This window comes from Poromitra crassiceps (assembly GCF_964638095.1).
Source record: "Poromitra crassiceps genome assembly, chromosome: 13".
Lineage (NCBI taxonomy): Eukaryota > Metazoa > Chordata > Actinopteri > Beryciformes > Melamphaidae > Poromitra > Poromitra crassiceps.
Genome location: NC_139644.1, coordinates 4,672,526 through 4,688,503, shown reverse-complemented (window position 1 = coordinate 4,688,503; position 15,978 = coordinate 4,672,526). Strand labels below are relative to the sequence as shown.

Here is a 15,978-nt window from a genome sequence, read left to right as displayed (position 1 = left end):
GGAGAGCACTGTTGCCACTTAGTGGGTCGGTGGAATGGGTTGTAAACGTTCGGTGGCTCCAATAATTATATAAGAGATGTAAAAGGGTTAGATGCACATCCCACGGTCAAAAAAAAAAGAATCATTTTTTTGACGTATTAATACGTCCATGGCAGTGAACCGCTGGATTTTTTTTGACGTATATATACGTCAGTGGCAGTCAACGTGTTAAAATACCTGTCATGTGACCCATGCTGCAGTGTTCATGAAAAATAAATCAATAGTGATATGTATAGCATACAGAATATAGCATATATCAGACACTTCATCAATACAATAGAAAATATCAAAAGATAAAAATGGGGTAACATGAAAGTAATAAAACAAAAAGGCTGAAACAAGGCACTCTTCAAAGATTCAAAAAAGCTTTAATTAAAGGCTTAGTCCATTTCTGGACAGATTAAAAAGCCACACACAGCCTTCATCAGGGCAGCCCTCCCCCTACCTGCTCTACCTGCCAAAAACATGTTTAGAAACAACCATGTTTAGAAACAACCATCCGTCATGTGTGGTAGGGTCACTCATGTGTGGTAGGGTCCCTCATGTGTGGTAGGGTCCCTCATGTGTTGTAGGGTCACTCATGTGTGGTAGGGTCCCTCATGTGTGGTAGGGTTACTCATGTGTTGTAGGGTCACTCATGTGTGGTAGGGTCACTCATGTGTGGTAGGGTCACTCATGTGTGGTAGGGTCACTCATGTGTGGTAGGGTCACTCATGTGTGGTAGGGTCACTCATGTGTGGTAGGGTCCCTCATGTGTGGTAGGGTCCCTCATGTGTGGTAGGGTTACTCATGTGTTGTAGGGTCACTCATGTGTGGTAGGGTCACTCATGTGTGGTAGGGTCACTCATGTGTGGTAGGGTCACTCATGTGTGGTAGGGTCACTCATGTGTGGTAGGGTTACTCATGTGTGGTAGGGTCACTCATGTGTGGTAGGGTCACTCATGTGTGGTAGGGTCACTCATGTGTGGTAGGGTCACTCATGTGTGGTAGGGTTACTCATGTGTGGTAGGGTCACTCATGTGTGGTAGGGTTACTCATGTGTGGTAGGGTCACTCATGTGTGGTAGGGTCACTCATGTGTGGTAGGGTCACTCATGTGTGGTAGGGTCACTCATGTGTGGTAGGGTCACTCATGTGTGGTAGGGTCACTCATGTGTGGTAGGGTCCCTCATGTGTGGTAGGGTCACTCATGTGTGGTAGGGTCACTCATGTGTGGTAGGGTCACTCATGTGTGGTAGGGTCACTCATGTGTGGTAGGGTCCCTCATGTGTGGTAGGGTCACTCATGTGTGGTAGGGTCCCTCATGTGTTGTAGGGTCCCTCATGTGTGGTAGGGTCCCTCATGTGTTGTAGGGTCCCTCATGTGTTGTAGGGTCCCTCATGTGTTGTAGGGTCCCTCATGTGTGGTAGGGTCACTCATGTGTGGTAGGGTCACTCATGTGTTGTAGGGTCACTCATGTGTGGTAGGGTCCCTCATGTGTGGTAGGGTCCCTCATGTGTGGTAGGGTGACTCATGTGTGGTAGGGTGACTCATGTGTGGTAGGGTCCCTCATGTGTGGTAGGGTCCCTCATGTGTGGTAGGGTCACTCATGTGTGGTAGGGTCCCTCATGTGTGGTAGGGTCACTCCGGGAAATACCCGGACCAGATTTACCAGGCATAGTCCAGACTAGAGCTGCAACAATTAATCGATTAATCGATTAGTCGATTAGTCGATCGACAGAAAATTAATCGACAACTATTTTGATAATCGATTAATCGTTTTGAGTACAATTTTCAAGAGAAAACGTCTAAATGATCTGATTCCAGCTTCTTAAATGTGATAAATTCTGCTTTCTTTACTCCTGTATGACAGTAAACCGATATTATCTTTGAGTTGTGGACAAAAGATTTGAGGGCGTCATCTTGGGCTTTGGGAAACACTGATGGTCATTTGCTACCATTTTATGCCATTTTATAGACCAAACAACTAATCGATTAATCGAGAAGATAATCGACAGAGTAATCGATTATGAAAATAATCGTTAGTTGCAGCCCTAGTCCAGACTTCACGTGTGGAAATAAATCCATATAAGTCACATGTAGGAAAGAAGTGAACTGTCCTAACTGTGCTAACTGTCCTAACCCCCCTCATGTGTCCTAACCGCCCTGTGTTTGCTGCAGGACGTGAATAAGATCAACGACCGTAAGCAGCCGCTGTACCAGGACGACACCAACAGGCGGATCCTGAACTCTCTGGAGCTGCTCTCCGGCCTGGATGAAGACGCCCACAATGCCAAGCGCCTCCAGCACCCGCAGGCTGAGATGATCGAGCAGGAGTCAGTTCATTCAGCCTCCTTTCAATGGCTTTCATACTGTAGTGTACACCACTTCAATGAGCAGACACTAAAGAGGATTTATTACATGTGCTAGACTAGAGAACAATGATTTACATGTGAACAATGATTATGAAATGTACAAAGTCTTTGGCCATTAGACTCTATCATGACGTCATCCCGTCGTCATTGCGATCATGAGGCGGGTAGTGAAGCCGAGAGTAGAATAAGGAGTGTGGAGCTGGTGGCGGTGAGGAGGACTCTTGAGATCTTGATGGATGAGAAGATGAGCGGGGTGGGGGAGATCTCAGACCTGGCCATCTGAGTGATGAGCTGGAGGTGAATAGGGTGGAGGAGGGCAGCAAAATCGCTCTGAAATGAGAGCAAAGAGACGCAAGAGAGAGGAGAGCAGATTTTAAAGTTGACAGCAGAGGTGTGATTGGCTGAATTAGGAAATATGGCTGGCTCTGATTGGTTTAGCAACCAGAGTGTTATGCCCCTCATCAGCTGGTATAATCGCTGATACTAAACAGCAGGTATGAACAGAGGAGTGAATGAATGAATAGCATAGGTCTTTCGCTATAAGCTTCATTTGTACAGTCGTCTCAAACATATTTGCCATATTCTTGATAGTAAAGATGAAATGTTCTATGCCCTTCTCTTCTCTGTGAATGCAGTAGAAATGAAAAGTAGCCCTGCTAGTTAGCTTAGCATAAATGACTGGTAGTCTACGGCACACGGTACATTCACCACGCTATGAAATTACGTAAAATTACGAGACATTGTAATTTACAAATCAAAATACATAGCCGGAGCTTCTGGCTTTGTTCAGGAAAGTACTCCTGGTCTGTATTTGCTTCGTAAAACTACAATGTCTCATAATTTTACATTATTATTTCATAACGTGGTGAATGCACGAGTCACAACATGAGTATATTTTTGCGCTGTTGGTATTTTTGCTGACTTAATGGGGGTAGGCTCGCCCATTCCGCAGCCTACCAGTCATTATGCTAAGCTAACTAGCAGGAGGGGCACTTGTCGTGTTCCTTTAAGATGGGAGCTCCAAAATTATGAATTAGGATTACAAAAAAAAATCATGTGCTGTAATATTGTGTGTGTGTGTGTGTGTGTGTGTACGTGTGTGTGTGTGTGTGTGTGTGTGTGTGTGTGTGTGTGTGTGTGTGTGTACGTGTGTGTACGTGTGTGTACGTGTGTGTACGTGTGTGTACGTGTGTGTACGTGTGTGTGTGTGTGTGTGTGTGTGTGTGTGTGTGTGTGTGTGTACGTGTGTGTGTGTACGTGTGTGTGTCTGTGTGCAGTATGAGGCAGCTGCGTGAGAGAGTGATCAAGCTGAGAGAGGACCATGACAGGATCTACCACCTGACCCGCTCAGAGGGCATGCCCAGCATCAACTGGGGCACCATGATGGACGAGAAACTGGTAAGAAGAAGAAGATGAATGAATAATCTTCCCTGGTTCACTGGGAGGTGTAACCCTGGTGCTCTGGGAGGTGTAACCCCGGTGCTCTGGGAGGTGTAACCCCGGTTCACTGGGAGGTGTAACCCCGGTTCTATGGGAGGTGTAACCCCGGTGCTCTGGGAGGTGTAACCCTGGTTCACTGGGGGGTGTAACCCTGGTTCACTGGGGGGTGTAACCCTGGTTCACTGGGGGGTGTAACCCTGGTTCTCTGGGGGGTGTAACCCTGGTTCACTGGGAGGTGTAACCCTGGTTCACTGGGAGGTGTAACCCTGGTTCACTGGGAGGTGTAACCCCGGTGCTCTGGGAGGTGTAACCCCGGTGCTCTGGGAGGTGTAACCCTGGTTCTCTGGGAGGTGTAACCCCGGTTCTCTGGGAGGTGTAACCCTGGTGCTCTGGGAGGTGTAACCCCGGTGCTCTGGGAGGTGTAACCCTGGTTCACTGGGAGGTGTAACCCCGGTTCACTGGGAGGTGTAACCCCGGTGCTCTGGGAGGTGTAACCCTGGTTCTCTGGGGGGTGTAACCCTGGTTCACTGGGAGGTGTAACCCCGGTTCACTGGGAGGTGTAACCCTGGTTCTCTGGGGGGTGTAACCCTGGTTCCCTGGGGGGTGTAACCCTGGTTCTCTGGGGGGTGTAACCCTGGTTCACTGGGAGGTGTAACCCTGGTTCTCTGGGAGGTGTAACCCTGGTTCACTGGGAGGTGTAACCCTGGTTTTCTGGGAGGTGTAACCCTGGTTCTCTGGGGGGTGTAACCCTGGTTCTCTGGGAGGTGTAACCCTGGTTCACTGGGAGGTGTAACCCTGGTTCTCTGGGAGGTGTAACCCTGGTTCTCTGGGAGGTGTAACCCTGGTTCTCTGGGGGGTGTAACCCTGGTTCTCTGGGAGGTGTAACCCTGGTTCTCTGGGGGGTGTAACTCTGGTTCTCTGGGAGGTGTAACCCTGGTTCTCTGGGAGGTGTAACCCTGGTTCTCTGGGGGGTGTAACCCTGGTTCTCTGGGAGGTGTAACCCTGGTTCTCTGGGGGGTGTAACTCTGGTTCTCTGGGAGGTGTAACCCTGGTTCTCTGGGAGGTGTAACCCTGGTTCTCTGGGGGGTGTAACCCTGGTTCTCTGGGAGGTGTAACCCTGGTTCACTGGGAGGTGTAACCCTGGTTCTCTGGGAGGTGTAACCCTGGTTCTCTGGGAGGTGTAACCCTGGTTCTCTGGGGGGTGTAACCCTGGTTCTCTGGGAGGTGTAACCCTGGTTCTCTGGGGGGTGTAACTCTGGTTCTCTGGGAGGTGTAACCCTGGTTCTCTGGGAGGTGTAACCCTGGTTCTCTGGGGGGTGTAACTCTGGTTCTCTGGGAGGTGTAACCCTGGTTCTCTGGGAGGTGTAACCCTGGTTCTCTGGGGGGTGTAACCCTGGTTCTCTGGGGGGTGTAACCCTGGTTCTCTGGGAGGTGTAACCCTGGTTCACTGGGAGGTGTAACCCTGGTTCTCTGGGAGGTGTAACCCTGGTTCTCTGGGAGGTGTAACCCTGGTTCTCTGGGGGGTGTAACCCTGGTTCTCTGGGAGGTGTAACCCTGGTTCCCTGGGGGGTGTAACCCTGGTTCTCTGGGAGGTGTAACCCTGGTTCTCTGGGGGGTGTAACCCTGGTTCTCTGGGGGGTGTAACCCTGGTTCCCTGGGGGGTGTAACCCTGGTTCTCTGGGAGGTGTAACCCTGGTTCTCTGGGGGGTGTAACCCTGGTTCCCTGGGGGGTGTAACCCTGGTTCTCTGGGAGGTGTAACCCTGGTTCTCTGGGGGGTGTAACCCTGGTTCTCTGGGGGGTGTGACACCGGCTCCCACACAGGCCTTCCTTCCATCATGGCCACCTAATCATCCCTCGACATGTAATTGTCTCTTTGAGTCGTCCACTCGAACCATCAGCTCATAGAGCTGGACTGAGCTTGTTGTTGTGTCTCCCTGCAGGACAACCTGAACAACAAGGGCTTCGGCCAGGACCTGCCCACCGTGGAGACCGAGGTGGAGGAGCACAACATCTTCCACAGCGAGGTGGAGGCACTCGCTCCTCACATCTCCGACAGCAACGACAAGGTACAACAACAACAACAATAACAACAACGGCAACAATAACAACTGAGAATGAAGGTACAGACAGAGGAGAACAGAGTCTTATTCATTAAGGACCGGACAGGACTATTTTGCAGTAAAAATGTGAGAATTCTTACTTATTCTTCCAGCCCTTATTAATAATAATTACAACCATTGGAAGAGTAATAAAAGTTGGAGTGGTTCAGCTTTTTTTGGTTGTCGTAGTTTGTTGCTGTCTTGTTGTTTGATTGGACCATGTTGATGTAGCCTTTTTATGTCCATTGAATACATTTGATTAAAAAAATCAACATAAAATAAATAAAAAAGAATTCAAATTCATATAAACACAATGTTTTGGCAATATGCAAATGTTCCCGCTCACAGCTTCCACATGCAAACCTGCCACCCTGGAGTCATTTTGCACATTTTGACATCAAGTACGCTGGTACCATTTGTCACTCTAGACCAGAGGTTCCCAAACTTTTCAGACCAAGTACCACTATGTTCCAAACCAAATTCCCAAAGTCATTTCAATTTTAATTAAATCATTGAATGCAATTCACTTATGGTCATCAGTTTGTGTAAGCACACATAATGAAATATTAATCATGAAAAAAGTGTTTTTCTTTAAGCAGGTGGACTCAAACGTTTGACTTGTGTGACCATGTGCAAAAGAAATAGGTTTAAAGCATGTGAGCTAAGCAGTGTTTGGGGTTTATATTGTGCTGCTCAAAATATTTTCCCAAGGTTGGCAGGTCTGCACATGACTCATTATATTGATCTTGATTCTCACTCTACCTGTATCTCTCTCTCTCTCTCTCTCTCTCTCTCTCTCTCTCTCTCTCTCTCTCTCTCTCTCTCTCTCTCATCTCCAGGATTATGTCAGTGGCCTCCAGGTCAAATACAACAAACTTGTGGTGAGGAACAAACACTCAAACACTCGTTATGTAATGTAAGCCCTGCTGTGTGTGTGTGTGTGTGTGTGTGTGTGTGTGTGTGTGTGTGTGTGTGTGAGATTGTAATTAGCCTAAACCTCACTGTAGGCCACTCCTCTGTCTCATTAGCAGGTAGGCTTCGGGCCCTGTGGCTAGTTAGTGTTTGACTCATTTTGCTCAAGGGCCCTTAGGCAGGAACAGACTTCAGTTCATGTTGACATGTTCATGTGTTACACTGAGTACACTGTGTACGGTACACACATTATCTGAGCCTCTCACCTGATCCTGAGAGAGGGAGAGGAGGTGTTTGTATATGTTGTATATGTGTATGAGCTCATTCCTATAGACTATATATACTGTATATGTTGTATATGTGTATGAGCTCATTCCTATAGACTATATATATCCTGAGAGAGGGGGAGGAGGTGTTTGTATATGTTGTATATGTGTATGAGCTCATTCCTATAGACTATATATACTGTATATGTCGGAGTCACAAAGTACATTTGAGCCGGACTAACCTCATATGGATTACAAACTCGGTTTAAGCGAGAACAAAAAATAACAAGAAATAATGTTAGATTCTCTGGATCACGTTTTGGCTCAGTTCGAGCCTTAAAGCAGCTACGAGCAAGATTTTCGATTGTTATTAAACAGTCTAAATTTAATATCGATGCCTCACATCTTACCTCTAATAGTAGACAAGACCAACGCCGAGTAGTCTCGCTTGAAAGCCGCGTGAATCGGCGACTGTTGTCTTGATGATTAGTCTGTGTGCGGGCCGGGGCAGATCAGGAAGTGAAATGAAACGGTTTGCGGCAGCCACTTCAGCCATAACCACAAAATTACTTTCAAACAAACTGTTAGAATATAACGAGAGATGTTCGTGAGAGCAGAAAGCCCTTTGAAGTAGCGGGGAAAGCCGTCCTTCTTGTTTTGGGTCTGTTGCTAGGCAGAGCGAAACGGTTTATGGCCGTAGCAGCAGACCCAAAACAGCTCTCCCCGCTACTTTCTGCTCTCGCGAACATCTCTCGTTATATTCTAACAGTTTGTTTGAAAGTAATTTAGTAATTTTGTGGTTATGGCTGAAGTGGCTGCCGCAAACCGTTTCATTTGACTTCCTGATCTGCCCCGGTGTCGTCGGCCCGCACACAGACTAATCATCAAGACGACACTCGCCGATTCACTCGGCTTTCAAGTGAGACTACTCGGCGTTGGTCTCCTCTACTATTAGAGGTAAGATGTGAGGCATCGATATTAAATTTAGACTGTTTAATAACAATCAAAAATCTTGCTCATAGCTGCTTTAAAACTCGTTATATTTGGATTGATCTAAATGTCTCTGGAGAAAATGGACACGGAACTTACTTCCGGGGCAAATTATGTCACGAAAAGTCACGTGCCTGTTGAGCTCTATTCTTCTTTTAGTGAAATAAAATGTCATCAAAGTAAGATAGTTTAGCTCTTCCTCTTCTTCACACCTCTTCCCTGTGTTAGGCGAGCTTTATAGTTTAGCACTCTTCCTCTTCTTCACACCTCTTCCCTGTGTTAGGCGAGCTTTATAGTTTAGCACTCTTCCTCTTCTTCACACCTCTTCCCTGTGTTAGGCGAGCTTTATAGTTTAGCACTCTTCCTCTTCTTCACACCTCTTCCCTGTGTTAGGCGAGCTTTATAGTTTAGCACTCTTCCTCTTCTTCACACCTCTTCCCTGTGTTAGGATAGTTTAGCACTCTTCCTCTTCTTCACACCTCTTCCCTGTGTTAGGCGAGCTCCACTCTTCCTCTTCTTCACACCTCTTCCCTGTGTTAGGCGAGCTTTATAGTTTAGCACTCTTCCTCTTCTTCACACCTCTTCCCTGTGTTAGGCGAGCTTTATAGTTTAGCACTCTTCCTCTTCTTCACACCTCTTCCCTGTGTTAGGCGAGCTTTATAGTTTAGCACTCTTCCTCTTCTTCACACCTCTTCCCTGTGTTAGGCGAGCTTTATAGTTTAGCACTCTTCCTCTTCTTCACACCTCTTCCCTGTGTTAGGCGAGCTTTATAGTTTAGCACTCTTCCTCTTCTTCACACCTCTTCCCTGTGTTAGGCGAGCTTTATAGTTTAGCACTCTTCCTCTTCTTCACACCTCTTCCCTGTGTTAGGATAGTTTAGCACTCTTCCTCTTCTTCACACCTCTTCCCTGTGTTAGGCGAGCTCCACTCTTCCTCTTCTTCACACCTCTTCCCTGTGTTAGGCGAGCTCCACTCTTCCTCTTCTTCACACCTCTTCCCTGTGTTAGGCGAGCTCCACTCTTCCTCTTCTTCACACCTCTTCCCTGTGTTAGGCGAGCTCCACTCTTCCTCTTCTTCACACCTCTTCCCTGTGTTAGGCGAGCTCCACTCTTCCTCTTCTTCACACCTCTTCCCTGTGTTAGGCGAGCTCCAGCACTCGTCAGCGCCACCTGCTGAGCCTGCGGGACTACATGCAGCGCTGCACCAACGAGCTGTACTGGATGGATCAGCAAGCGGAGGAGAGGATCAACTATGACTGGAGCCACAACAACCTGGACTACCCTGCCCGCCAGAGGCAGTACGAGGTACACACACACACACACACACACACACACACACACACACACACGCGCGCACACACACACGCGCACACACACACACACACACACACACACACACACGTGACGTCACACACACGCTCATGCACATGCGCGCACACACACACACACACACGTCACACACATACTCATGCACATGCGCGCACACACACACACACACACACACACACACACACACACACACACACACACACATACACATTGCCCTTGCCCTTGTGAATTACGTTTCAGGAGAATTTGGATACTTTCTTATCCTATGCTATCTGTCTATCCAATAATTCCAGGAGTATCTGTCTGTATGTCTGCGCACATTCATTGTGATGTCATCAGTGAGTGATGTCATCAGTGATGCAAAGTTGAGCAAACAGGCATACGGACACTGATTAAATCACAGTTGCATCAGTGATGTCATTAAAGTACTGGATGATGATGTCAGGACTTAAAATTCACTTTGCAAACTAGGGGGGCCTTATGTTCTTCAGATAAGGGGGATTTATAGGTTTTGGGGGGGATCTATAGACTTTAGTTTTTTTCCTTTCAGGCGATAGATACCCTACTATAACCGACAAATACATGCTTCTCCTGTCCAATAAGTGATAATACTGTAATTTCACATTTTTGTATTTAAAAAAGGAAATAGTTTATACACACCTGAGTCTAAATTACTACGGCTTTTGTCGTGTTTTTTCTGCAGACTAAGCCATAGGCTTTTGGTTCTATGAAAGCCTTTATTTTTTTGTATTGAGTGATACACTTTACTAAAACACTAATATCATATTATATCAGAAGTGTTCTTTGTTTTGTGTTCACAATAGTGATGTCAGTTAGATTGGTTAGGTCGGAGCTATGGAACATTAAATCATCCATCTTTGCTCACTACATCTGCCTTTCTTACTGTCATTAGCCTACTGGCAACTAACCTGTTTGAATTTTGCATTGGGGAGAGTTCTATTGAAGTGACTATAACCATCTGTGTGTCGTTTCACTTTTTATTGAAAATGCTTCCACCAGATTTTCACGGCTGCTTTATGAGAAACGCTATTTGAAATTTTTAGTGGCAACAACATCGTTGACATCACACTCGGCCTAAGGAGGATTAACGTTATTATTAACGACGTCATTATCGATATCAGATTCTTCATCGTCAATAACGTAACGCTAAACATCACTGACACTGACGTTACTCGGTGTTGACATTTCAGCTAGAAGTGCCTTGTTGTTCGACTTGTCCTGTTTGTTTTTTCTGAGCGGATCCCCCTTGTGAGGACGTAGTTTTCCTTTTTAGCCAGCGATCTATCATGTTTGCAAGCAGCTGTCTGTAGGCTATCCACCGAGAAATCAGCAGAGGAGCGTTGATGTCGAGAGGACTGAGGGACGCGATGTTTCTTTCCCCATGATGGCGAAGGCTAGGCGAAGGCGTGACCCGCCCCTCTCTACCTCTGAGTGGCCTAGTGTCAAACGTTCATCCAATCACATTCGCTTGGCTATCCTGCATCTCTTTCTACAGTGTGTGCTCAGTGCGTCAGACAGACAGCCGTTTCGCTTGCTAAGCACCGTTCCGCACAAACATAGATCTGCGCAAATCATTGCGGGATTACTCCCCCTTTATAAATTGAAAATATGCGGGAATTCGGGAAAATGTGCGGGATTCCTGCAATCCCACGCCGAATTTTAAGCCCTGTGATGTCATCAGTGAGTCAGTAAGATTATTTTCGTCAATAATGATTTCATTGGAGACATGCAACTACAGTCTCCCCATTCACAATTGCTCGAGTATCAGTGCCCATGACATCATCAGTGATGTCATAAGATGACTTTGGTCAATAATGATTTCACTGAAGTTTCAGTTAAAACATGAGTCTCAGTTTCTCAGTTTGTATCTATGGTCACCCAACAGAACTTCATCAGTAAATGTCTGGAGACCAAGGAGGCCACCATCACCAAGCTCAACGACGACGGCGAGAAGCTGATTGCCTCTGATCATCCTGGGAAGAACGTGCTTGAGGTACAGCACTCCACTCACAACCACAGCCTCATTCAGGACTCAGCGCAGGACTGCACCACCAAACTGCTTTAACAAGTGGATTTGGAAAAACCTAACCGATATTTACAGATGTCGATATGATCTGTATAAAAACACATTTCTATGATAACCAAATGTACATACTGAGAAACACATGTAAACACTGTGGATTTAAAAAAGTCATGTCTTTGTTTATGTCCAAAACATTTGGAAAAGCCCATAAATCTGAGATTTACCGCAGTGCTTCCTCTCAATATGAAACATTTGGCCGATACCAATAATCAGCATCAACATCAACATCAGCTGATACCATATGACTGATGTCTCTTTACTAACCACACACACACACACACACACACACACACACAGGCCCACATGGAGGCGGTGCACGCAGACTGGAAGGAGTACCTCAACCTGCTCATCTGTGAGGAGAACCACCTCAAACACATGGAGGAGTACCACAAGGTCAGAGACACACACACACACACACATACGCACACATGTACACACACACACACACCACACCCGGCGACTAGGGGTTTCACAGACTAGTCGACTATCAAAACCACTAGTTGAGACCGTGCATCATAGTGGACTGATCGTTCATCTGTGCTTTTAGGAATAAAACAATAGAAATAAATAAATACATAAATTGAACATAGATTTGTTTGAACAATCACTTTCTACATGCTGCCATGTTAAATCAACAGAAGTGAGAGAGGGAAAGACTCTGCTGCCTACATCAGTTACTGCATTACTGCCTGTTTTTCACACCTTTTTCATCAGAATTGATCCATCGATTGATTTTAATGGTTAAAAAATTATACGTGTGTGTGTGTGTGTGTGTTCGTGTGTGTGTGTGTGTTCGTGTGTGTGTGTGTGTGTGTCTGTGTGTGTGTTCGTGTGTGTGTGTGTGTGTGTGTGTGTGTCTGTGTGTGTGTGTTCGTGTGTGTGTGTGTGTGTGTCTGTGTGTGTGTGTTCGTGTGTGTGTGTGTGTGTCTGTGTGTGTGTGTGTTCGTGTGTGTGTGTGTGTGTGTGTTCGTGTGTGTGTTCGTGTGTGTGTGTGTGTGTGTGTGTGTGTGTGTGTGTGTGTGTGTGCATGTGTGTGTGTGTGTGTGTGTGTGTGTGTGTGTGTGTGTGTGTGTGCGGTGTGCGTATGCAGTACCACAAGGAGGCCCGTGATACTCAGGAGCTGCTGAAGCGGCTGGAAACGGAGGTGAACCAGAAGTACAACCCCGAGTTTAAAGACGTGTACCAGACTGATGCGCTCATCAAGGACCTGGATGTGAGTTTCTACTCTGTCTCTGAATATGAGTCAGACTCTCTCTTTTTAACCCTTTCACCCGCTGGGCTCCTGATTGGTCATTTCTTTCATCGGTAACTAAGATCTCCAGATTCTCAATAGGACGAATCAGAGTGACATCACGACAACAACAAAAACACGGGGTGCCACTGCAGCAGTTAACTAGTGTGAAATAATGCTGAAAGGTTGTGCCAAACCAAACCTTAATATTTCAAAAACTATACGTCACATCGCTTATTTTGACTTTGTGAGTGAGAGCAAAAATAGCTAAAGGCTCCCATGTATAATATATGTATGTAGTGTGAAAGTTGTGTGAACTGTTGCAGTTTTAAAATGTGTGGATTTAGTAAAAAGTACAGCCTGCTAGAGTGAGACACACTCAAGGTTGGCTCCATAGGATCCCATTATAAAGGCTGAAAAGAGCATCAAACTTAAACTGTGATTTCTCAAAAAGTATAAAAGATAAATTAAAGCTGAATTAAGGTGATAGAGTCCTAAAAGTGGTGCCTTGTTAGTTTAAAAGGAGTGTCTAGCTTAAAGTATGAAGGAGCAGTTAGAGTTCAAAGAGGGCATGGTTTCACCCTGACCTGCTGTTTAAAATGAACAGTTGGCAGTTCAGAATCAGAATCAGAATCACTTTTATTGCCACAGTATGCAAGTTACATACGAGGAATTTGTCTTAATGTCTGTATGCAGCGTAGCGGTCACATCAATATACAGGGATAAGAAGTAGGAAGATAACTAACGGCAATCGCAAGGTTGCAAGTGCAATCAAATCAAATCAAATCGAGTCAATATATACAATATGTACATGAGTGGTGAAGTGTTCTGTGGATGATAAATATGAATTTACGTTGGATTTACATGAGATTTACAGACTGAGTTGAATATACGTTAAATAGGCAGTGGATTTACATGAATTTACAGTCAGAGTTAGATAAGAGTTTACATTGAATGTACATGAAATTTACAGGCTAAGTTAAATAGGCATTAATGTGCAGGGAATTTACACAGTTTTCCAGTCCCAGTTAGACGGGCATTAAATTAGATAAAGTATGAGTTCCAGTTTTATGCGGGGGGGAGTTCAGTTGAGTTTAGGAGGAGGTAGTGAGTTTGTGTGTGGGGGGGAGGGGGTTGTTTGTGAGGCCCTTGGCAGAAGGGGTTTCCGGGCCTTGTTGGTGAGGCTGATGGCGGTTGGGAAGAAGCTGGTCTTGTGGCGGGTGGTTCTGGTCTTGGCAGACCTCAGTCACCCAGAAGTCTGTTGAAGCCGTTTGTTTCAACATCCTGATCCCTCGTATAGGTTGACTCTTACATGACATGACGTCATTTAGCAGACTCAATAGTACATTAACAGTAGTGCATCAACTGTGCCTCACAGTCTGCATCAGCTACGGCCTTTAAGATGGAACAAGTAACACTTGTTCATATCTGAAGGATTTTCTTTTTTTCTGAGTTGAACAGGCAGATCATGTCATGCCAGCTTGTCGAGAAGGACATGACCTGGCATGACCATGTTCAAAGGGGTCCCTTGACCTCTCACCTCAAGATATCTGAATGAAAATGGGTTGTATGGAATCCCACGACTCTCCCCTTTACAGATCAGGTAGCTTTTTTCCAAAGGGTAGCAGGAGCATCTTTCAACAAGGCAGCATAAATTGAGAGAACAGCGGCTCACATCACTGACGGAGTTGAGTTGACAAATCCAGAAAATCTTTGTCTTTTTCACAGCCTAAGTTGGCAGGAATGATGAGGTCATCTCAAAGTGACAATATGATGTATGGGAGTTGCTACAATGTTACAACAGTGGGATTAATTACATATTTTTTGTGTCTGTGTGTGTCTCTGTGTGTGTGTGTGTCTGTCTGTCTGTCTGTCTCTGTGTGTGTGCGTGCGTGTGTGTGTGTCTGTCTGTCTGTGTGTGTGCGTGTGTGTGTGTGTGTGTGCGCGTGTGTGTGTGCATGTGTAGGACCAAGCGAAGGCCATGGAGCACTTTGAGGAGCGCGTGGCGGCGCTACAGAAGCGCAGCCTGCAGGTTCTGCCCCTGAAATATCGGCGGGAAACCCCTCAGAAGCTGCTGCCCGTAGAGGCGCTGTGCGAGTTCGACACCGATGAGGTACTACACACCACATTCCTCACTGAAAGACAGTTGGGTACGAGTTGCCAATAGCCAATATAATATAGGCACTGATGTTTGTTATATTTCAATTTGATGTTTTCCATGCTCAACAAAATCACACAAATTCCAGGTATCCACTTGAATCCACAGAATTGTATTCTCCTCTGAAACAACATTTAAAGTATCCTGGGACACTAAAACTCTCCATTCAAAGACAGACTATTAAAATTTACATCTGATCAAATGCTAAAATGCTATCTGATAAAATGATAAAATGTATATCTGATCAAATGATCAAATGTATCTGATAAGATTTTGTCCCAGGGTAAGATTGGAATTATAGTGAAAATAAATTATTCCCTTTTTGCTGGGGACCCCCTGGAACCCCCTCAAGGACCCCAGGGGGTCCCTGGACCCCACTTTGAGAACCACTGCCTGGGCATCAGGGGGTCCCTGGACCCCACTTTGAGAACCACTACCTGGGCATCAGGGGGTCCCTGGACCCCACTTTGAGAACCACTGCCTGGGCATCAGGGGGTCCCTGGACCCCACTTTGAGAACCACTGCCTGGGCATCAGGGGGTCCCTGGACCCCACTTTGAGAACCACTGCCTGCCTGGGGATCGTCTACATGGACGAGACTTGTTGGCAAAACAAAATCATTCTTCATTGAGTTATTTTCATAGGATTTGTTGATGGTAAACAATGCATTAAAAACAGCAGCAGCAGTAAAGTCCTCCCACAGCACAGTGCTGCTGTCTGATCTCAACATAGAGAGGGTTTTCTTTCTTTCTTTCTTTCTTTCTTTCTTTCTTTCTTTCTTTCTTTCTTTCTTTCTTTCTTTCTTTCTTTCTTTTCTTTTTCTTTTGACGTTTTTGCTCGTGACCCTGTTCACGCTCAGCAGACAGCTCTACTGGCCTGACGCGGCCGGTCTCCATTTCTCCCAACTGAGCCTGTGCCGGCTGCATTCTACTGCATGTAGTCCACTGACTGTCTGCAAGAACCTCCTACATCCCCACATCAAAACACATTCTACTGCATGTAGTCCACTGACTGTCTGCAAGAACCTCCTACAACCCTACATCAAAACACATTCTACT

At 46.0% G+C, this 15,978-nt stretch overlaps 1 protein-coding gene across 1 annotated transcript in view; it reads left to right on the top strand.

The window, feature by feature from the left end:
• The window catches only part of ppl (periplakin), a 47,640-nt gene that overhangs the window by 12,843 nt on the left and 18,819 nt on the right, over positions 1–15,978 (top strand). The window contains exons 3-11 of the mRNA XM_083650259.1: positions 2,199–2,353; positions 3,670–3,790; positions 5,774–5,899; positions 6,772–6,813; positions 9,243–9,404; positions 11,335–11,442; positions 11,830–11,925; positions 12,623–12,745; positions 14,730–14,876. Of these exons, the coding sequence (XP_083506385.1) occupies positions 2,199–2,353; positions 3,670–3,790; positions 5,774–5,899; positions 6,772–6,813; positions 9,243–9,404; positions 11,335–11,442; positions 11,830–11,925; positions 12,623–12,745; positions 14,730–14,876 (1,080 nt within the window). The remainder of the gene's footprint in view (positions 1–2,198; positions 2,354–3,669; positions 3,791–5,773; positions 5,900–6,771; positions 6,814–9,242; positions 9,405–11,334; positions 11,443–11,829; positions 11,926–12,622; positions 12,746–14,729; positions 14,877–15,978) is intronic.